Raw genomic sequence first — 23,191 nt, 5'->3', positions numbered from 1 at the left:
CTGACAACATAACCTTAAAAATCGGAGCTCGTGATATCGTGAAATGAAATGTAGAAGGATTGCGTTGGATATTTAAAAGTTGATCGATTTGGTTACCGCATAAAACGTATATGGACCACTATGAGAGATCACGTTGGGTTTGTAAACAAACTGAAGGAAAAAATAACAACAACAACAACGACTCGGCATCTTCCGGAAATCACCGAGCCCGCCGTTTGCTCGTTTCCGGTGATTAGAAAACTGCCCCCAGACGCGGGAAATTTGAAAAAGCGCGTTCCTAACAACGCAAATTGCGCAGTAAGGAGTGTATTTCAGACTTTTTCAATGTGACCATCGTAATTTTCGTGTCATTTAACCTCTAAATAGTCTATTCGCGCGGCTGTATCTCTTGCATGCAACAGGCCCATTAAGATATTCGACGTTTTTCGGTGCGTAAATTCAAACCTCCTGCAGAAAAAAGAAAGGTCTGGATGAGTCAAATGGCGCACTACCGTCGTCACGGACGTCACCGCCGCACCGTGGATTGAGTCGATCAGAGAGGTCGGGCCTGAAATTTTTGACTAAAACTGCAAATTTTGATGTTTATTTCGTCACATTTTAAATTTTTAGGGATGCTCATGAAAGAAAATTCCACGAGAAAACCACTGGAACCACATTTAGAACCTCAAAAGTTGGTATGAACGGAGTTATAAGCGCTTAAAGTTTCTAAATTTTGTCCGACCTTTCCTTTTGACTCGATCCACTGTGCGTTGTACGCATGCAACAGCCTCTGCAATATGAAAATATGGCAACCTAAATCTCGATTCTTCAGCTTAGCTGTTGCACGTTGTTAACGCTTTGAGCAACACAAGGCGAAGAGGGAACATTGCTCTATTAGGAAGCCTGCCAAAACCATCGGCGTTCGCGATTTGATTCAAGTAGACTATTGTTCTTCTAGGAGTCGGAGAGTTCAAAATTTAATATCTTAGTTGGGAATTGATTTCCGTAATTTTCGCTTCGCGAGATGTGTTCTACGAAAAATTTTGGTTGGGAAACATGTATCAGAGTTCTCAAATTCGTACTCTGTCCAGTGTACCCATTCCTGAAACGGGTCAAGGCGCTGGATTCTAAGGAATAACGGTGAAAATTGACGCGATTTATTTTCAGGGAACATAGGCGTCGTGAAGCAACTATTCGAACACCCGAGCGTGGCATAGTATCACTCAAAATTGAAGGCGAACTTTACGCGCCAAATTCACTAGGCCAATGGACTACTAAACAAGGTACGAATTAAAAGATTCTGATATATGTTTCTTAACCAAAATTTCACGCAGAACACGATTTGTGCAACAAAAATGGCTGAAACTAACTCCTAACGAAGATATTAACGCTTTTGTTTCACATTGGTTACAAGGAATTTGAACTGCCCGCTCACAAGAAACTCAAAGCTCTACGTGAGTCAAATCGCGCACTACAACGGTTTCAGCAATCTTCTCAATCGAGCAATGTTCATTTCCCACCATGTGTTGTTCGACTATAAGCAATTTGCTATAGCTGAGCCAAAGCGTCAAGATTGAGGTTGCCAGATTTTCATATCGCAGAGACTGTCATGATAAACGTTTAGTGCGCGATGTGAATCACGTAGAGCATTGAGTTTTCATGAGCGGCTGGTTTGGATTCACGCATCAAGAATCATTGGATATCTTCGTAAGGAGTTAATTTCGGTTTTCGTTGTGTGCATCGTGTTCTACGTGAAATTTTGATAAAGAGGCATGTATCAGAATACTGAAATTCGTACCTTATCTAGTGATCCTGTCTCACTTGAGTAACTGAACATTTTTTAGATTATTCATCTGAGATCTAACCTACTAGACTAAAACAAGCAGGCAGGCAGGCACAGCTATACTTCAAATTTGTTTACGTACCAGCGAGAGGGGATCCAACAAATGATGCAATACCCTGGAAGAGGAGGAGCAACCCAAAAGCATTGGTGAGTTTATCCAGCCCGATCAAATCAACCAGCACAACTGATGTTAATCCTACGTAGACTCCGATCGTGAAACCAAAGACAGCACAATAAACTGCAAGACTCCAGAAGTCATCGCAAAAGGCACTTAGAATAGTGGCTGAAAAAAGAAGCAAACGGGTGAGTACTTGAAAGTGCGATCAGAGTGAAAACATGAGAAATTCCTGGTGTCAGCATCAGTTCGAGCAGTAGTAATGGAGATGTTGCATGTGTGAGGAATTTGCGATTTGACTATTAATTCTTATGTAAAAGTTCGCGAAAAACACGATGGTGCCACTGGTTTTCTCTGAAATCATCTCCCAAGCTCAAAAAAAGCTCTCAAGTTGAGGCCAAAATGGAGGAGATATCTCACGCTATCCTGAGAGTCCACCTCTACATCAAGACAAACTCTCCATGCAAAGATAGGGAGCAAATATATTGACAGGGCTGCCGTGTTTTCAGTTTTAGAGTCCCCAAATAAGGCCTTGTCTCCACGGGACGTTTTCATGGGATTTGTCCCAAGTTCGAATCGCAGGAATGAAACTTCTGGGATTTTTCCCAGTTACCGTCTCCACGGGACGGGGCTCATACAGTCCTGCGACTAGTTTGCGCGGGAAGATAAATTAGTTAAAGTTGAGTATTTAACCGGGATTAAAATAATAATTGCACTCAAATGACAATTAGACACATTTTTTAACTAAACAAAAATTAACAATGTAGTAATGAATAAAATATCGCACGATTCGTTTTCACTTCTTCTTCTTCTCTCAGTGGATCCTAGGGGTACAAGTACCATACTTGGTACTGGGAAAAATATTGATTAACTCAATATTTTTCCCAACTTCGTAAGTGGGATTTTTCCCTGGGACAAATCTCGTGAAACGGCTCGTGGAGACAAGGCCTTAAGTGGCAGCCCTGTCAATGGATTTGCTCCCTATCTTTGCATGGAGAGTTTGTCTTGATGTAGAGGTGGACTTTGAGGATAGCGTGGGATATCCCCTCCATTTTGGCCTCAACTTGAGAGCTTTTTTTGAGCTTGGGAGTTGATTTCAGAGAAAACCAAAGGGGCCATCGTGTTTCTCGCGAACTTTTACATAAGAATCAACAGTCAAATCGCAAATTCCTCGCACATGCAACATCTCCATTCTCGCAAGATGACATAGCTATTTTTCCTTAATTTAAATCCATTATAAATCATTTATTTTAGTCGCGATAAATGGACCGCGTTTAGGCAGAAAGGAACCAAGCCACATCAGCTATTGCCAAATTTAACTGGGATATTTGAATTTTCACATGAAAACGATTATGCGGATTATTGGGCAATAAGGTGGCCCACAAAAAATGAATTTCGGAAATGTATAGCCGTAACCCCCTAAATCGGTTACAGCATGTTCAAAAACACGGAAAATGAAATTTGGGGTCAATCGGACAAAATTAACCCGACGCGCAGTTGCCATTTATCCCCGCAAAAATAGCGAATTTTTACTGTTTTTCAGTAATTTTTCGCTCCCAAAAAATAAAGTCGGAGGGGTCTGCAAATTAAACAGATGGCAAAATTAGTTCATAAACTACACCCTAGTGAAGTTTGGACCCCTCCATGCTTTTGACCCGACGCACGGTTGCCATACTCACGCATGAAAATAGCGAATTTTTGACTGTTTTTGATGATTTTTCCCTGTCGATAAATTAACGTTACAGATGCCTAAATTGTAATCAGAGTGTGGAATTAGTAGCTACGATGCTCCCAATGCTCCCCTTCTGATAATTTTGACACGCTGCGACGTTGCCCTTTTTCTGAGCAAAATCGTGAATTTCGACTTATTTCAATATCATCTCTCTAGACCTAAAAAAAAAAAAAAAACTCAGGAGCCATCGAAAAAGTGCGCTAAAACACGGTGATTATACCATGAGTATCTTCTTTGAAAATTTGGACCCTGTAAAATGTTTTACTCGGCGTGAAGTTACCACTTGGCAAACAGTGGTTGACGGTAACAGTCAAGTTTCATACGTTAATGCGCCTTCAATTACATTGGATACTGTGCAATACTTTCGTGGTGGAATAGTTGCATTGGCGCCTACAAACCTAACAGGGATACTTCACTCATTGCGCAATGCATGCAGTATCCCTGTTAGGTTTGTAGGCGCCAATGCAACTATTCCACCACGAAAGTATTGCACGGTATCAAATGTAATTGAAGGCGCATTAACGTATGAAACTTGACTGTTACCGTCATGGTGTCAGGGGGTATTTTTTAACGAGGAACTTGAATCTCAACTCAAATTTTTAAAATTCAAAAATCCAAAATGGCAGAAATTGCCAAAAATGTTATCTTGAGACTTTCGAAATCTAAGACGGTTGACTGCCTGACCGGTCAGGCAGTAAGGTAACTTCACGCCGAGTAAAACATTTTACAGGGTCAAAATTTTCAAAGAAGATACTCATGGTATAATCACCGTGTTTTAGCGCACTTTTTCGATGGCTCCTGAGTTTTTTTTTTTTTAGGTCTAGAGAGATGATATTGAAATAAGTCGAAATTCACGATTTTGCTCAGAAAAAGGCAACGTCGCAGCGTGTCAAAATTATCAGAAGGGGAGCATTGGGAGCATCGTAGCTACTAATTCCACACTCTGATTACAATTTAGGCATCTGTAACGTTAATTTATCGACAGGGAAAAATCATCAAAAACAGTCAAAAATTCGCTATTTTCATGCGTGAAAATGGCAACCGCGCGTCGGGTCAAAAGCATGGAGGGGGTCCAAAACTTCACTAGGGTGTAGTTTATGAACTAATTTTGCCATCTGTTTAATTTGCAGACCCCTCCGACTTTATTTTTTGGGAGCGAAAAATTACTGAAAAACAGTAAAAATTCGCTATTTTTGCGGGGATAAATGGCAACTGCGCGTCGGGTTAATTTTGTCCGATTGACCCCAAATTTCATTTTCCGTGTTTTTGAACATGCTGTAACCGATTTAGGGGGTTACGGCTATACATTTCCGAAATTCATTTTTTGTGGGCCACCCTATTGGGCAAATTTCAGTGAATTCTCCACAAAGTGCGAAGAAAACTCCTTAAAATTTTCGAAGGAATCCGCACTAGTGTTTTCTTGCCCGATTAAATTTAGAAGTAGCTGAGGTGGTTTGGTTCCTTCCTGCTTAACGCGGTCCATTAATATCGATTGCTCTGCAAACGAAAGTTTAAATGAACGAAAATCGCGACTTTCCAATTTCAATTTCCCCACGACCGTTGAATCTAGCGGTCCGCTTTCGCGATCGAGAACTAATTATTGTACCCTTACATGACTTCGGCCTCCAGGTGGGGGGGGGGGGGGGGGGGGTTGCGCTTGTGCGACGGTTACGCGTCAATTTAAATTTCGCGCTCCACAATCGCTAAGACTTCCCGCGCGATGCGCGCTAAGTATGCGTGGAAAGTGTGAACGCAACAGAGCGAATTTTCGTTCGTTAAGAAATGTTAAAGAACTCGCCACCAGTTTGCCTTTCGTCTCTGTTGAGAGATTAGATGCTTCAAACATTCAATTATAGCCCGAAAAACTGTTGTAAGGCTTTTAACATAACCTCTCGAACAACGACAGTTCATTAACGTAGCCCACATAGTGCGTTAGCGAAATTCGTCGATTGTCCAAGAAAATCAAGGTGGATGAACACTGGAAGTAGATATCGAGATATCCAGCAAATTTCGTCAAATTGTTAATATGCGCATTCAGACACTTTCAGCTTTAATTCCAGTTTTACGAAAGATACATTTTGGCGACTAGCACGTGAATTGTGCTTCTCGGCGTAATTGGCGCATTTTTTTCACGCGGTCCGTGAAAGAATTGGTTCTAAGGTACCTAACGCTTCAGAGAGAACAGGTAAGGAGACTAATTTGAAAAATTATTCAGACAATTAGCAGATCATTTAATGCAAGTATACTCTACTACTTTTTACGCGGAATACTTAGGGTTTAAAGCGGGTACCAGACGCATTTATGGGCTTGAAAAGATACAGACAGCGATCATACATTGTTTAAAATTTTGAGAAATTTTTAAAAGAGAGGAAATGCGTCTAATCATATGGGCATGGAGTGGTCTAAAACCTCTACGTAGCTCAAGCAGTGGAATGAATTCTAATATTTTTCTTACTGACCCTAAATGTCTATTTGTTGGGGCCAGACCGACCTTGCTGGCTGAGAAAGAGTTTTACATTTTTGGATTCAACTATGAACACGCGAATAATGGAAGTAATTCATTCATGTTGTGTAGACTTACCGATGCCACCTATTGTTAGACTTCCATTATATATGTACAATCGGTTGATATAAGGTTTATCTGAAATATATCCGAGCACGACCCTGCCAACAGTGTTTGCTATCCCCACAATGGCCAAAAGGTAACTTCGCTGGTCTCTAGGAACGAGCCTCTCTTCCCCTAAGTTCTGAAATATAAACAAAAACATGAAAATATCCGATCAATACATCTGGAACTCTCTTTGAAGAAAAGGAAAAGTCTTCCTGCACACACAAAATGCAGATGAATAAATTTCTCTAGGTCCAAATCATCCAAAAAACGCAACAAGTACGCGCCTAACTAATCTCAAACACACGGCTTGATCAGTGGTGAGGCGTGAATGATCGAGTATCGATATTTCCCCATTTGAAGCTACGGTAAAAAATCGATTATCAAGGTGTTCGTTGCGAACACCCTGTTTATCGATCCTTTTCCGTGGATTTAAAAGGCAGATCAATCGATAAATCGCGAATGACAATATGCATAGCTTTCGAATTTCCGCGTTCACAAGCACTATTCTACTCTTGGTTCAGGGTATCTACTAATATTCAATTTTGGGTTTTCCTGATATTTAAGACGAGATTTCCTGATTTTCTGCGCGAAAAAATTGACACTCATTTGATTTAAAGAATCAACATAATTCATGAAGTGAATCGTACGTTTGAAAAATGCTTGAAGCACTCAGAATTTCCTGATCCATGACCAATTTTCCTGATTTTTCCGGATAACATCGAAATTTTCCGACATTTTCTGGTTTTTTGCCGACGGTAGAGTCGGTAAACACCTTGTAGTTGGCAACCAGGCTTGCCCAAGAAAACCGAACTTAAATGTTCGCAGAATCCGGCAAACTCTTTCGAAACACTTATTGGAACATAAATAGCCTCCAAATCATAAAGTATGCAATTTCTCTTACAAACATATTCTATCAACGAAGAAAAATATTTCTTCCCTCCACCCTTCCAAAACTTAAAGGGAAGGGAGAAAATATTTACTTGAGCAAGTGGCGCAAAGTGCTTTGCAATATATCGATTGATCTGCCATTTTAATTTATCGAGAAGGATCGATAAACAGGGTGTTCGCGACGAACACCTCTTTAAGAATCGATTCTTTACCATAGCTTCAAATGGGGAAATATCGATAATCGATCATTCACGCTTCGCCTCTGATATAAACACTCACGTGCTTCTTCTTTGTGGATGAAAACAATAAATACTTATCTAAACAAGGACCAAATGAATATCTGGGCATTTAAATTTATATGCAAAATAAGAATGGAACACAATTATACATCAATAGCTGCAGTCGAAAAAGACATCCCTCCAACTGTAACTTAGCAAATCACCGTTCATGTGTTGCTTCTCCTTCTTAAAAGAACTAACCGTCTGCATGATTCTGATAAAATTTGCTGTAAGTAAACGCCATTTCGAGTAGATATTTTAATTTGTCACTTTTCTTTTGAAGGAATGAAACGTAATGGTCGATTTTCGGTGCCGGACACGGGAGCTGTCAGCAATAGATTTCGGGTGCACTGCAGATTGCGAAACGACGGGTGGCGCGACTGCGGATTGCACAGGAGTTAGGGCGCTCGTATGATGTAAACAAACTTTGGCCGCGGGATTGAAGAATTGAATCTCTAAATTGAATCGGACATCTGAGGAACTAACGAACAGCTTGTGGGCTGTAAAAATTGACGACCTGTAATACAGATGGACAAGATTCTAAAAACTCTCTGACTTTTAAAAAGAGGTGGCGGGGGATTCAAAACAAGTTGATGCTGTACATGCTAAAGAAGGTTTTATATATGAAGCGGAAAATTTATTAAAAATGAGAAATTTAGAAAATATTGACTCATCAAAAACTAATTAGCAATAAATGCGCGCAAAAAATGCGCAATAAAATTCCGGAAAGTTTTGCTTTGAGCGCTTGAGTCTATATACGCAATATAGCAGCACACTCTAATCGTGAAGTGGTAGCTCTGCGGTAGCGCGCTCGCTCAGTGATCCGGCGGGTCCTAAGATCGGTTCCCGGGCGCCGCGCCAAATTTTTACGACCGAATTTTATATTCTCAAACATTTTCACATCGATTCCCATTTGATACATTAGATCTTAAAACATCAATTAATTTACAACCATCAACGATCAATAACTTCTTCAATTTTAGTAGTATAGATTTTTTTTTGGGAGGGGGGAGGGGTCACGCGCGCGATATTCTCGCCAATCACTGTACTTTCACATTAGCAGACGACCCGCTCCGCCCCCTCACATCGACATATTTCTCCCGAATGAGTCATGAGTCATGTCGCCCGGTCGTATGAGTCATGATTTTTCCCATCATTATTGAGAAAATGATAATGAAAAATTGTAGCATTTTTAATTTGAATGTTCGTAGTAATTTTTCATTATCATTTTCTGGATAATGATGGGAAAAATCATAACGCATACGGGTGATCGAGAGAAATATGTTGATGTGAGGGGGCGGAGCGGGTCGTCTGCTAATGTGAAAGTACAGTGACTGGCGAGAATATCGCGCGCGTGACCCCTCCCCCCCTCCCAAAAAAAATCTATACTTCAAATTGAAGAAGTTATTGATCGTTGATGGTTGTAAATTAATTGATGTTTTAAGATCGAATGTATCAAATGGGAATCGATGTGAAAATGTGTGAGAATATAAAATTCGGTCGTAAAAATTTGGCGCAGCGCTCGGGAATCATACTGGGAATATATCCCGGGCCCGCCGGATCGCTGGGCGAGCGCGCTACCGCAGAGCCACCACTTGACAGTAAAGGGGTGCTGCTATACTGCGTATATAGACTCAAGCGCTCAAAGCAAAACTTTCCGGAATTTTTTTGGGGTGTTTCTGGGGGGCATTGGAAAAAACAAAAAAATATGGGTCAAATAAATTCATCCAAAGAGTTCGTACGAATTTTTTCAGCCCGATCGGAGGCGGTAGCTTGGGAAGTTCCCCTTGTTAGGGGGATTAAAATACAAGAGGAGAAAGGTAAGGCCTTGTCGCTCCACGGGACGTTTTCATAGGATTTGTCCCAAGTTCGAATCGCAGGAATGAAACTTCTGGGATTTTTCCCAGTTACCGTCTCCACGAGACGGGGCTCATACAGTCCTGCGACTAGTTTGCACGAGAAGATAAATTAGATAAAGTCGAGTATTTAACCGGGATTAAAATACTAATTGCACTCAATTGACAATTATACACATTATTTTAACGAAACGAACATTAACAATGGAGTAATGAATAAAATATCGCACAATTCGTTTCACTTCTTCCTCTCCTCTCAGTGGGTCCTAGAGGTACAAGTACCATACTTGGTACTGGGAAAAATATTGATTAACTCAATATTTTTCTTTTCTCAACTTCGTTAGTGGAATTTAACGCTGGGACAAATCTCGCGAAACGGCCCGTGGAGACAAGGCCTAAAGAAAAAAGTAAAAACATTTAGAGCGAAAAGAATCACTCTCAAAAATGGGCAACCACTGTTTGACCAGTTATTCCGATTAATCAGTCCACTGCCCCTTCTTTTATATCGACACAATTCCCCTTTACCTGCACTTCTCTGTAATATACCGTTAAAAAAAGGCAGCGTTCGGCCCGCAGTCCGGACAAGAAAACTTCTAAAAGTCAAAATTCTAAAATGAGCCACACGCTTCATATAGGTATTGTTCATATATTCTCGCGGAGCGCCCTAACTCCTGTGCAATCCGCAGTCGCGCCACCACCGTCGTTCTCGTTTTGCAATCTGCACCCGAAATCTGTTGCTGACAGCTCCCGTGTCCGGCACCGGTCGATTTTGACATATTGTGATGAAGATACGCATATTCCGACTTGGACAATAAATATGTATTAAGATAAATATCATTGACCCCATTTTAAGTTTGAATTTTACATAATAAGAATGGACCGTATTCGATAACGGTCAACTAACGGTTCGATGTATCGTTTGGTTCAAAACAATAGCACATAACCTCAAACCAACCTAAAGGGATTTAAGTTGGAAAAGCTGAAAATTAGAAAATTCCTAACAAAATCACATCACATTGGCATTTGGTACTCAAGAGAATAAAAAATCTGATAAAAAAGACCCGTTCCCTCAGATTTCTGAATTTACTTTTGAGGCTATGTTTATGTTTTGAACCAATCGATATCGATACAATCTCACCCGTTTGATGTATCGAATACGATCTATGGAATTTAGTATTGTAAATTTAAGAGCAAAGTGTACTTACGATAATGAAAGTGAATGGTATATTGAATCCCACACTGGTGAGGAAATTAGACAATGCGAAGAGAGTGAAGAGAACTTCTTTGAACAAAGAGAAGTCGAGCATTTCATTGAGAGTATCCTTTGTTTCTGGCGAGCAGATTAGTGTACTGCAAACAGGTGTATCAATGGATATTTGCTGCGATATGTAAACATGATTTTCACCATTGCAAGGGACAAGTTTTGTCTCTTCCGATACATGGTCTCCCGTTTTAGATAATCCTTCTTTGTTGGTAGCTCTGTGAAAGAAAAAGGAACAAAAGGATAAAGTCAACAAACGTGACCGTCCACACTGTCGCGCTGAGGAAGAACGCCGTACGAGCTTTTAGAAGTTGAAGTTACCTTGCCTTTATAAAATACGAATTCATAAGGAATTGTAGTTCCAAATTGCAAAATTCAGTCCAGTTATAAGAGGCTCGGTTATAAAATAATGGGCGACAGTCCAGGATTTTCATACTTTTTCCAATTTTTGACTCTCCGACTTTTCCATAACTTCCAAATTGAAAAATTCCTTGAACTTTCCTGACTTTCCCAGACCTTCGAAAAAAACTTCCGCTTGGATTTTTCCTTCCAATTACACTGACACTGGCTAAATTTTGGAGGAAATTTCCACTTCTGGAGAAATTCACGTTAGAGAAAAAGGCATTCGAAAATGTTCGTGCATATTGAATGACACTGATAAAAGTTCCTGACCGCTAGCCGCAAAATTCCCTCGCTGCTACTTGTGCATTCCCTGACTTTCCCTTGGATTTTACAGCCTTGACTTTCCGGGTTTTTCAAACCGCCGCAAACCCAGTTGTCTCGCCACCACCTGCTGTAGTTTCTACATCGATAAAAGTTTTTACATAGCAGCCCTCGACAGTGATAACATGAAAAAACAAGGTGAATAAACGGGAATTACGGCTAAAAATATACAAAAAAACACAGAGACGTTTCGCCTCGGAACTGAGCCATTTTCAGTCGAAGAGATAGGTAAAAAATAAACAAAAAAATCGGAAAGAACCTGAAACCTACAAGATGGTGGCAGAAATTCGATAATAAAAAGAATCGGGAAATCATATCGAGAAATGTATTTTTGTGTATTTTAAGCCTTGTTTCCTGTGTCCCCCTTGTTTACTGGCAGAAAAAAAACACATTGGATCAAGAGTCCAGACTCTTGAAAACGTTGACAAGAAAAAGGACTCTTGATTCAATCAGATTTAAGCTTAAATCAAGAACCAAGCCTCATAATTTGAGCGGTTTTCTTTTGACTTAAGCTTAAATCTGATTGAATCAAGAGTCCTTTTTCTTGTCAATGTTTTCAAGAGTCTGGACTCTAGATCCAATGTGTTTTTTTCCCCAGTGGTTTCCATGTATTTCCTACATGCGCTCGGAGAATAAGATTTCGGGGATGGACTTACTCATCATGGTGGAGGTTTTTGGTGCTGCCGCTGTAGAAGACATCCTTGCGGTACATGACCCCACTATGGGCGTTCTTGAGGTTGGAGTGGCTGGCGTGGATCTTGTGTTTCTTGTGCGAGTGGTCGTGGGCGCCTGTGCCGGCCGGGCCCTTGTAGAGCAGCGGCTGACTCAGGGCCAAGCGGCTGTAGGCGTTCTCGGTCGGCAGGTGCTTGTCGCTCACGAAGAGCTTGGCCGAGGGGGTCGTCGCCGAACCGTTCTGCGGGAGGATCGAGTAGTGACCGTGCACCGAGTGCGGACGCTGTTGCGTCCCTCCCATCTCCCCGTTCCCTACCGCCGAAGGGATGTCCTCTGCCGAGCTGTTCCGCGTCCCTTCCTCACCTACGGCATACCAGAAAGTTCACAATGAGAACAGTACCCTCCTGGTGTATTGGTCTATATTAGGAATCTACATCCATCTATGGACTCTATTTATTGTTCGTAGACATCAAGGGATCGGCACATCCATGCTACAGCAGGCTGAATGTTGAAATTGGTAGACACAACGAAAGACAAGGAAAACCCAAGGGGTATGAAGGGATCCTGTCGGTGGAAGCGAGTGGTTGCAATGGACAAACTAGATAGATGATAGGCCAACTAACGGCAACCCGGAAGAGACCCTTCAGTAGGTCCATTATTTTCTCCCTCAGTCTATAGGAACCACCCATTTCAACCATTTGGATCGCTCCATACTTCTTATGTCTTCTTTGTCTATCACTTTGTCTACATCAATTTCATCAGTCAGCCCGCAGGTCTCCACTAATAGGATCGTTCCATTTTCTCCTTGTCTCCTATGTCTATTGCTTCGTCTATAAATATCAATAATCAGCCCTCTGTTTTTAAGAGAGGGTTGCCACAGAATTTGGAAAACTTAATTCCCTGATTTCCCTGACACATTTTGGTGAAATTCCCTGACAATAGAACATAGATATGCTAGATCGTTAAGAAATCATACAATTAAACTCGCTAAGTTGGACTACAGTTAAGACGAGGTGCCGATTAAGTCGAATTTTTTTCCGGTATTATTTAGAAGTAGTTTTCAGGCAAAATTCGTTGTGCAAAACGTTAAACCCACTCGAGAAAGCAAATAAAGGTGCTTGACGATTTTTCCCTGACATTTCCAGGTTTTCCTTGACTTCTTAAAATTCCCTGATATTTCCAGGTTTTCCCTGATTTCTTAAAGTTCCCTGATATTTCCAGGTTTTCGCTGATTTCTTAAAATTCCCTGATACTTCCAGGTTTTCCCTGACTTCTTAAAATTCCCTGACAGTTCCAGGTTTTCCCTGACTTCTTAAAATTCCCTGACATTTCCCGATAACCCCTGACTGTGGCAACCTTGTAAGATGTCATAAAGTTAAAATTGGTGCTCTCGCTTACCTTTTTGGGGATGATCAACGTCGGTGACGGAGACGATGACGGCGGCGGCTTTGGGGTCGGCGATCTTGGCCTCCTCGGACTCGGGGATCTCGATCTCCTCGAGGGGGCGGAAGAGGAGGCCGAAGAAGATGCAGGAGAGGACGAAGACCCCCGTGCAGAGGATGCAGGTCCGCCAGCCGAAGTGCTCCGTGAGCTTGGTCAGGAGCGGGGCCAGGATGAAGGTCCCGAAGCCGGAACCGCACACGGCGATCCCCGTCGCCAGCGAGCGGTACCTCTCGAAGTAGCATGTCACGCTCACGATCGCCGGCAGGTAGATCAGCCCGAAGCCCAGACCTGTCCGAAATCCAAACGCAGATTGTTAATCCCCCATATGGGAGCTAGAGTACCTACACCGAAAAAAAAACTCCGGCCGTGGAAGCCGCAGGTACGGCTATATATATAGACATACCGTCCGAGTTCCGGCCTCATGGGCCGTAAGTTCGGGTCTAGCACCCGGAGCAGTCGAAGCTACGGCTCCAGTACCCGGAACTTTCGACCTCTGAGACCAAACGGACGGTACGTCTATAAAGCCCGTAACTTTTATTTCAGTGTATATGGAGCGAATTGGTCCGGAATTTGACCGTATATCGATGCCTTATGGTGATTCGATGGACGCCATATTTTGTGTCAGAACGGCATGCGATTATATCGCATCAATTGGTTCCATTTATTCAGCTGCTCGTCATTTTTCTCCAATTTTGAGATCGCAATTCTGTTGTCAGCAGATTACAGCACTCACTTACCAATTTTAACAAAGAAATGCGACGTAATAAAGGCGTGGTTTTTTTAGAAAGAAAACATCGCATTCGATACTGATATCGAAACTGCACTCGAATGCGATATTTTCTCTCTAAAAAAAAAACACGCTTTTATTACGTTGAATTTCTTTGTTAAAATTGGTAAGTGGGTGCTTTAGTCTCCTGACAACAGAATTGCGATCTCAAAATAGGAGAAAAATGACGACGAGTAGCTGAAAAAATAGAACCAATTGATGCGATATACCGCATGCTGTTCTGACACAAAATATGGCGTCCATCGAATCACCTTAAGACCAATGGAAAGAAATGCAAAATGGAAACAGAGAAAAGGAAAGGCCGCGTTGATGACGGCGCAGAGATACAACTATTCGTGCATGATGGATGTGCGTTTTGCGTCTGCAAAATTGAAGGCGCGAGAGGGCGAGGCGGGAACTCACGATATTTTGCTCTGCGATGTGTACCGCTAGTGATTGAGGATTCGAATTTCAATTGACTCTTTTGATTTTTACAATTTGAAGAAAAAATTGAGTATTAATAGGATCTATTTAAATGGAATTCAGAAGTTCAATAAATCAAAAATTGATCTTCCCTGATGATGCTTCCTTTTTTGGATGACATTTTATTCAAAGTCATCACGAAAGAGCTTATCAGGTATGTTCATGTTAACGCAGATTAAAAAGTCCGTTCATGGAAATTCTAGGCCGACTTTAATCCTCACGCTACAGAGTGTGCAAAACTGGCGGCAACATTTTCTTTTAAGCCAAGGACTGGAATCAATTTAAGTTCATGCAAAGAAAACATGTCACTAACCTGTGCCCAGCCCAGCCGTGATCAGAAGTGTGTGAACACTGTTAGCATATGCGCTGATGATCAAGGCTAAACTTGCGATAAGCGAGCCAGCTATTGCTACCGGCCTACATCCATATTTATTTACAAAAGCACTTGAAACTGGCCCTGAAAAAGAAAGCAAATAAAACGAATCGGTTAAGTTTTTTTTTTTTCTGATGACACGAAGTCATGGCTGATGGAAACAATTTTCAGCATAGTTAGCTATGTATTTCATCGGGGGAAACGGTTGTAAGGCTTAGTCATGCGTAAAAATTTAAATAAAAATGATTCAGATGAACTTTCTTTATCCCGGGCAGATGAATTTGCGCACCTCAGACGATAGGCATCTGACACGAAGCACGATGTAAGAGGGGTGCATTCTATGTATGGATTGCAAAATTTTCAGATAACCAGTTTTCACTGAAAAATTTTGCCTCAAAATTAAATCACCTCTTTCTCATATTTGCAAAAGTTCAGTGCATGAGGAGTGTGTCGTGAGTGGTTTAAATCTGAATCTTAAAAACAAAACAAAAATCCGTAAAATAAACAAATTCTGTTTAAGGGCGACATAAAAATCGTGCATCAGGCCGTAAAAGCGCATAGGCGTTTTTTTACTGCCATTGAGGTAGCTTTGTTTCTCCAAAGAAAATTGGTCGTCAATTTGTATCTTAACATAATAAACCTATATTAAATCATTTTATTTGGAGAAAAAATAAACCAACATCAAAATCGTCGGGTGGAGTTCAACATAATTTACAGCGAGACACTTGTTGACGACATAAGATACACATCCTCGAGTAGATAACTATTGCTACACCACGAGTAGCTCATTTGGCCTACCTAAAAAATTGAAGGCAAAGTGGCGATGAGCGTAATCTTCATGGCCCTCCGCGTTATCTTTACTTTCTCTCAAGTTTCAGTGAGAAAATGGCATTGAGAAAGCGCAGAAGAGAAAAGGAACTTTAAAGGCGGGAGATACCTAAAGAAACCCTCTTAATGCGACCGCAGGTGAACAACAAATTTCTCCACAGACAAGGGAACATTAGTTGACGAATTTAGGAGTGATTGTGATTGATGACTCCAGCGGAGCTCTTTCTTCCCATTTCCTGATGAACTCGGGAAACAGGGAGTCGTTTATCTCTCCTGCTCATTCGCAAATTTAGTGCATCGAGAATCGCTAATGCAGAGGTAGCCTTACGCCAAATTGACGGAAAATGACTTAATTTCGACGTATTGGCAATAGAGAATGCAGTGGCCTGGCGTGCTTTACGATATATCGATTGATCTGCCATTTAAATCTGTAGAAAAGGATCGATAGGCAAAGTGTTCGCAACGAACACCTTAATAATCGATTCTGCGCCATAGCTTCAAATGGGGAATTTTCGATAATCGATTATTCACGCCTCGCCATTGAAAGAATGGGTTAGTTCCACACAAGGGCTCGAACCAACCGAGTAGAGAAAACTGCGTAGCTGTTGTTTTATGGCTGAATTTGTGGAGAAAAACTACTTGAGTACACTAGTGATGTCTAAAATCAGGATGTCTAGCAATTTTCAAAAAAAAAAAAATAAATAAATCCTTGATATTTCCCTGATTTTTCTGACAAAAGCAGCCAAAGAAACCGGGGAAACATTCGAAATTCCCTCTAATAAAAAAAGCAAATTATATGTTGCCTAAACTTATGCAAGGTATTTTTGCCGCATTATGAAATTTAAATGACATCAGCAGAAATGCTGGTAGAAATTTTGGTAGAAATCTCCGCATGCGTAAAATTGCAAAACATTTTTCAAAATAGCCGTGTTTTTCGATTTCCCTGCGGTTCCCTTGACACAAAAATCGCTTGAAATATGAAATTCCCAGACATGCCGAATTTTTGCGGATTCCCTGACGTTTTCCTTTACACAAAAAAATTCCCTGACATTTCCCGATTTTCCCGGTCGCTAGACACCCTGAAAATACACTCCAAAATGAACTCTTTACACTCTATGAATCTGTGCTATCGATTTTTGAATTTACCGCAAGTAATTGTCCACGGAACCGGTTATGAAAATACGCACTGAGGATGACCACATAAATTGTTCGTTACGGAGTATGCAAAGGAGTCGTTTTCTTTGTTGTTTTTCTGAATTTTTTCTCTGTTATACTGAGTTTTTCTTGAATCTCTTCTGCGTTTGTCTGTCTTTTCTTTTTCTTTCTGCTCTGATATTTCTTTTTCTATCCTTTGTTCTCTGAGGATATTTGAGGATATTTTTGATAAAATAATGAATCCAGCTTCAGTTGATGAGGTATTGCAGGACGTGTTGTCTGGCGACACAATTAATTTGTTTTTTGACATTGTGCGTCGTAAGACCAACTTCCGACCTGTGAATGTAAGTTGACGAACCCCGACAGGATCCACAACGACGCCGTGGCAACTCGCAACATTGTTTATTCAGAATTATTATTGTGAAAAAAGGGAAATTTATATTAATACTTACACGGAGAAAAAAACTTCGTGCATGGGACCCGACGTTGAGATCATATGAGTCTCTTAAAACTTGAGGTCCAGCTGCCGAAATTCAGGTCAGAAATCTGAAACACTTCGGTATGCACCGAGTACTTCAGATGTGTGACCTGAAATTTTCATAATACTGGGTAAAAAAGCTTTGCAAACATTTGCAACGCTGGGCTTAGGACGATCCATCAACAATGATGGATGGTGAGTGCGGAGGCAATTGAGTGAAAATCAATCAGATTAAGACAACAGAGTGGGTCGCACCATTGTGATTTGACGAATCTTGGCCACTCAGAGCCACTTCGGCCCAAAATAAGTTATCACATGAACCTGCAGAGAAATAGATACCTTTTTCTGGTGTTACAAAATTCATCGTAAATCGTGATAGGAAATGAACATGTTTGCAATTAGTGAGGCGAAACAAATTGACTGACCTGACTATGACTAGCTTTGGCACATAATGGCTTTGGCTTGGGTTTATGCCGGAAGCTAATTACTTTATTTTCAATTATTTGGGTATATGATGACTTTTTCGCGTGTCGCGGTTTGTTCGATTGAAAAATGATTGAATACCTCCCCCCCCCCCCCCCAACAAGGTGACTAACTATGTTTTTGAACAATTTTAATAACGGGGATAATGTATGGAGAGGAAACGTTTTTCAGGGGAAAATTCTGTCATTACTACCCTTTTCCGGTCCTGCCTGACCAATGAAGATAATGGACGTTTTGAGGGCCCCTTTACATTGAAATTTTAACAACTTGCATTTTTCTTATTGAAAACTAAGCATATATTGTCGTTAAATTGACATGGATGGGAGACTATTATCGCTCAATTTAGCAAAATTCAAATTATTGCGGTGAGGAATTCATAGACTTTTGTTCGCTCTCACTTGTCCATTTCCATTACAATTTATTGTCATTACACAGAAGTTGGGAGTTATTTCTTCGATTTTCATTTTTGTCACACATTTTCAAGCCTAGACAAAAATACGTACATAGAACAATTTCAGGTCTCATTAGAAAAACCCGGCAGTAAGCAGGTTAAAACGCGCTTTTCGAACCTGATTTCATTTCTGCATTTAAAATTCAAAGAAAGGTCACTAAATTACCTGAGCAGAGAGTTGTACCAACGAGGATCGCACTGACTAAAGCCGTTAAACTTTTTTCTTCGCCGAAATATTTGATCCATTCGTCGTAGAAAACTCCGTAGGAGTATGTAATTCCGTCAGCTGAAACAAAAAATTAAAATTCAGGTTATATTCTGATAAATGTAATTATACTTTTTAAAAACATAGACAGGCTCCCTGGCTCCTCCAATCATTCTTATCACTTCCTCCTATTTAATACAGGTAACCAAGAAGTAAATCGCCGTTAAAACTGAAGACACGGATCTTGAATCGCGATGTATCAAAATTGCCGGTTCTTCTTATGTTTTACAAAACAATATTACAGAAATTGTTTCCACACAATTTTCAGAGAATACCTACGCCTGAATGAGTAAATAAAATCACACGTAATTTCACTAACAACGAGGGTTAGTTGGAACACATTTTGAAATTCCTGGCTCGCCCACAGAAGCATACATCAACAGGAGGAGACCATTGGCGTGCACGTCGTTTACAGAATAAGCCAGGAATAGTGGTTCCTTATTGAAAAATGTATTCCGCATTTATCCTCAAAAAATGGGAGAATTAGAGAGGAAATCTGCAACTTCTCAAACGGGAAAAGGAGGTTGGGTAGTTTTATTTTCTTTTCACGAAATAATCGGGGTAGTCAAACAAGTTTTTTGACCTCCATTTTAGAATAAGGGCAGGCCCGCCACAAGGGGGGGGATACTGGGTCCCTGGTACCGGGGCCCGTGACGCAGGTGACAAACCACTACGAATTCATGTGTAACACTTGTCTCGTAGGGAAAAGTGAAAAAATTACCCTAAAAATTCCGCTAAGGTGAATGAAGTTTCAAAAACACGCTAGGGCACTATAAAATTTTTCTTACTTTTTTAGAGATTTTCAAGATTTTGAGTATATCTAGAATGATATTTTTAGTAACTGTGTTTCATTTTCTTCCGTTGTCGGATGCTAAGAGGCTCCTTTCTGGGCATCCTCGACTTCAATGGCTTAACTCCCTTGCCATAGACGTACGAAAGGGGAGTCCAGGGGGGCCCGGCTCCCCATAGAATTGAAAATTATCATCTGCCCCCTCAAAAAAAAATGTATAGATGTTTGGAATGCAACAATTCAAAAGTTTTTGGTGCTGAAAGTAAACAAAAAGGCGTAATTATTCTGCAGAAATTGATGGAAAATCTCCATCATAAGAGCCTCATAATGCGTCCAAATAGATTTAAAATTTCAAAAATTGCCCGGGGGAGGCCCCCCGGACCCCCCTCCCCCCTGTGCTAGGGGCCCGGGCCAGAAAATTGGTACCAGGGCCCGAGATGGGATGTGGCGGGCCTGAATAAGGGAACACTGTTTCTAATAATATTAAAAACAACATGTGTCCCACTATACTGCCGTGCGATGGAAGAATGCCGTATGAACATTCGAGAGTTGCCAAATTGTCCCGGATAAGACATGCATTTTTAGGGAAGTTATGCATATTTTGAAATTTTCAGATATTTTAGATCAAATTGCAGACAAAATTATCTTAACAATTTGAAAGAAAAATATTCAAATTTTATTCAGTAACTTAGGTTTTCATTAGTGGAAATCTGGCAACGTCTCATAATGGCTCATACGTTTTTTTTTTTTTTTCTTGGCACGGCAGTATTGTTCCTTTATACCAAAAGGTGTTTTCACGGATGAGCAAAAGATGGTAGTTCACTGTTGCAAAATTTGTAAGATTTTTACGGCACCATTAAGAGCAAGTCGACCTCGGAATGGTCTAAAATATTCAGGATCTCCTCTCCCTAATGAGGTTGGTGAGCCTAAAAGAGCTTTGGAGTGCACAGCTTCTTTACGGATGGCTCAAACGCGCAATTCACAAAGGAGTTGCGACGTTTAAAAGCTCTGTAAGCCCTGAAGACTGAGAAAATGCATGGAGGTTGAAAGGAACTGCTTTGGTTTGCGTCCCACTAGGGGGCAGACGGCGCGGCGCAGCGGGTCATGCATCCCTCCCCAAAGATGTGCCCCATTCTCGGTTTCAATTATTCAATCCCATCCAGGGCGAGGTTGTCGGATTATTATTAATTAACTGCTAATTACAAAGTAATAAGATGTACACTGAAAAAAAAAAAAAAAAACATTGGATCTAGGGTCCAGACTCTTAAAAACATCGACAAGAAAAAGTACTCTTGATTCAATCAGAATCTAGCTTAAATCAAGAACAAAGCCTCTTAATTTAAGCGGATTGCGTTTTGGTTCAAGCAAAAATCCGATTGAATCAAGAGTATTTTTTCTTGTCAATGTTTTCAAGAGTCTGGACTCTAGATCCAATGTGTTTTTTTTTTTTTTTTTCTAGTGTATTTCATTTACTTGAATAATCCTTTTCATTGGAAGTTACATATAGTTCCTCTACTAACAAAGCTTAAATTATACTGTTCATCAATGCAGCTAGACTTGTTCACCCTCCCCCCCCCCCCATGACGCACCTACGACCAAGTCCAAACCCCCTAAAAAATACGTAACGCTCTCTTTGACCCCCTGCTCCAACCCGGAGTAGAAAAACCACTAATTAACCTCAGTTGTCCCTACCTTTTTAGCATGATCGCGCCATGCAACTAAAATGCATTTTCGCAAATTGGATGTATTGATTCATACTAAAAGGAACCATGTTTATCGGATTTACATGCAACATAGGACATTTTAAAGCATTTTCTGTTCCTCACATAGCTATTGTAGGTGCGAGAAGAGTTGCGGATACCCGAAACGAAGGCAAATAATTAGAGAAAAATAAAGTAGAATTCTTTGATGTATCAGAGTGGACTTTTTTCCCCCTAAAATGCAAAACGTAAAATTGAAAGTGAGATCAAGAGGTGTAATAAATGGTAAAAAATCTTGACCGCAAAGGATTTAGACTGAAAGGCTTGAGTGTTAGGAGAACTTGTGTAATCGCTCAGCATCCTTTCATAGGAAACAAATCCAAGCATGTTTCCTTATATTGGTGACTCATGCAACTGAACTTACTTTAAAGGTAAGCTGGTTGCATCACTGAGGGAGACTCTCAGGAATGTGCTGCGAAAAATTATATATGCTCTGGAATTAATGACCGAACTTTGAGTCTTTTCCACGTCAGATCTTTTTCCATCTGAGCAGTGACATTTAATGAGAAAAATATATTTTTGTAAGAAATCCTTCAAGGAAGGTGATGTGCTCGTCTTGCGTGAGGGTGTAGAAAAAGCCACTGGCACAATCCTTCCAGACAATTTAACCGCGTCTCGCGCGGAAAAAGACGGTCGCGAGAGCTCGTTCCGTAAAAAACGTCTAAATAATACAATGCACCAAACAAGAGTTCGCTGGAGCGCCGTCAAACTGTGCAACGGACAAAGGAAATTGATGACCTCCGGGAAAACTTTCGGCTCTATTGCCAGTTCCTTTATCCGCTCCTTTTCTATGACCTACTTCCGTTATTTGGTATTTTCTGTGAGTGGCTTCTTTGAAAATACACTACCCAACTAGAAAAGCGTTTAGTAGGGTTCCTGTCCGGAAATTTAGAGGAAGCAGGATGGACACAAAGAGAATATGGATGAGGTTACGCACGTTGATATTTCGCCTTCAATCTTCGAGGTAGGCCAGAAACCATCCTCCGTGCTGCGATAATTATCTACTCGAGGATTTATATATCGCGCAGTAAATTAAATGAAAACTCTAAACTGATGATTTCGATGCTTATTCCGTATTTTTATCCACGTCTCTGTATAGGCCACAGGGAATGAAGTTATAAAATAATAATATTTTGTTCTAGGAATATATTGGGGGAGCTCACTACGTCTCGGACGTGCGAAAAAGAAAAAAAATGAAAAAATAAAAGAAGAAAAAAAAAGAAAAAGAGAGAAAAAAAGAAAAAAGAAAAAAGAGAAAAAGAGAAAAAAAAGAGAAAAAGAAAAAAGAAAAAAAAGAAAAAAAGAAAAAAAGAAAAAAGCGCCACAAGAGGAGTTCCAAAAACCCTGTCGTTTGTGGTGCAGTCACACTGGCTGATTAATTGGTTCAATTTCAAGAAAACTCACGGACGTGGATTTGAATAGCCTGAAGGGCCAATTAACTACAAAATAAATGACTTTGAAATTGCCGTAAGTCTAAGTGAAGCTTTGTTCCGATGTGTCGCGGCGTTGTATAGTCCCTCGTTTTTGAAGTTAGGTCCATAAAAAGTATCCAGTTGGAAACATAGTTTGATTTGTTTCAACTACCTATAAATTAATTAATGTTCGCCGTTCATTTACGTATAAGTACGCATATATAACCTATGTAAAAGCAAATATTGATTGTGAACATTCATAATTAGAAAACTTCGAAATGCAGTTTCCAGTTGAAAGTAAAGACACGCAGCTCAAAAACAGTTCATGATGGCTGTTGAAGTCATTAATAGAAATTGACAATGGAAGCCAATCCTTACTGGGCAGGTGAAAGTATACAAATACAAGGTACAATTGCAGGGTTAGTATCTGACTACTTCTAAATTTAAAAAAAAAAAATTGTCTTTAAAAGTGCGATCTGATTTACTGTGAGTGTGAAAGTTATTGTCAGCTTCAAACAAGTACCATGCCTAATGCCTTGAAACTTT

The 23,191-nt window shown here is 40.5% G+C and overlaps 1 protein-coding gene across 1 annotated transcript in view; it reads right to left on the bottom strand.

Annotated features, from left to right (window-relative positions):
* Mct1 (Monocarboxylate transporter 1) overlaps positions 1–23,191 on the bottom strand; it is a 113,048-nt gene that overhangs the window by 6,639 nt on the left and 83,218 nt on the right. Inside the window, exons 2-8 of the mRNA XM_019055364.2 lie at positions 18,585–18,704; positions 14,964–15,107; positions 13,357–13,689; positions 11,943–12,321; positions 10,508–10,781; positions 6,251–6,416; positions 1,905–2,105 (exon numbers count right to left, since the gene is read on the bottom strand). Of these exons, the coding sequence (XP_018910909.2) occupies positions 1,905–2,105; positions 6,251–6,416; positions 10,508–10,781; positions 11,943–12,321; positions 13,357–13,689; positions 14,964–15,107; positions 18,585–18,704 (1,617 nt within the window). The remainder of the gene's footprint in view (positions 1–1,904; positions 2,106–6,250; positions 6,417–10,507; positions 10,782–11,942; positions 12,322–13,356; positions 13,690–14,963; positions 15,108–18,584; positions 18,705–23,191) is intronic.

Source organism: Bemisia tabaci, chromosome 7 (assembly GCF_918797505.1).
Source record: "Bemisia tabaci chromosome 7, PGI_BMITA_v3".
NCBI lineage: Eukaryota > Metazoa > Arthropoda > Insecta > Hemiptera > Aleyrodidae > Bemisia > Bemisia tabaci.
Note: the sequence above shows the minus strand (reverse complement) of the source record. Positions and strands in the feature narration are given on the sequence as shown.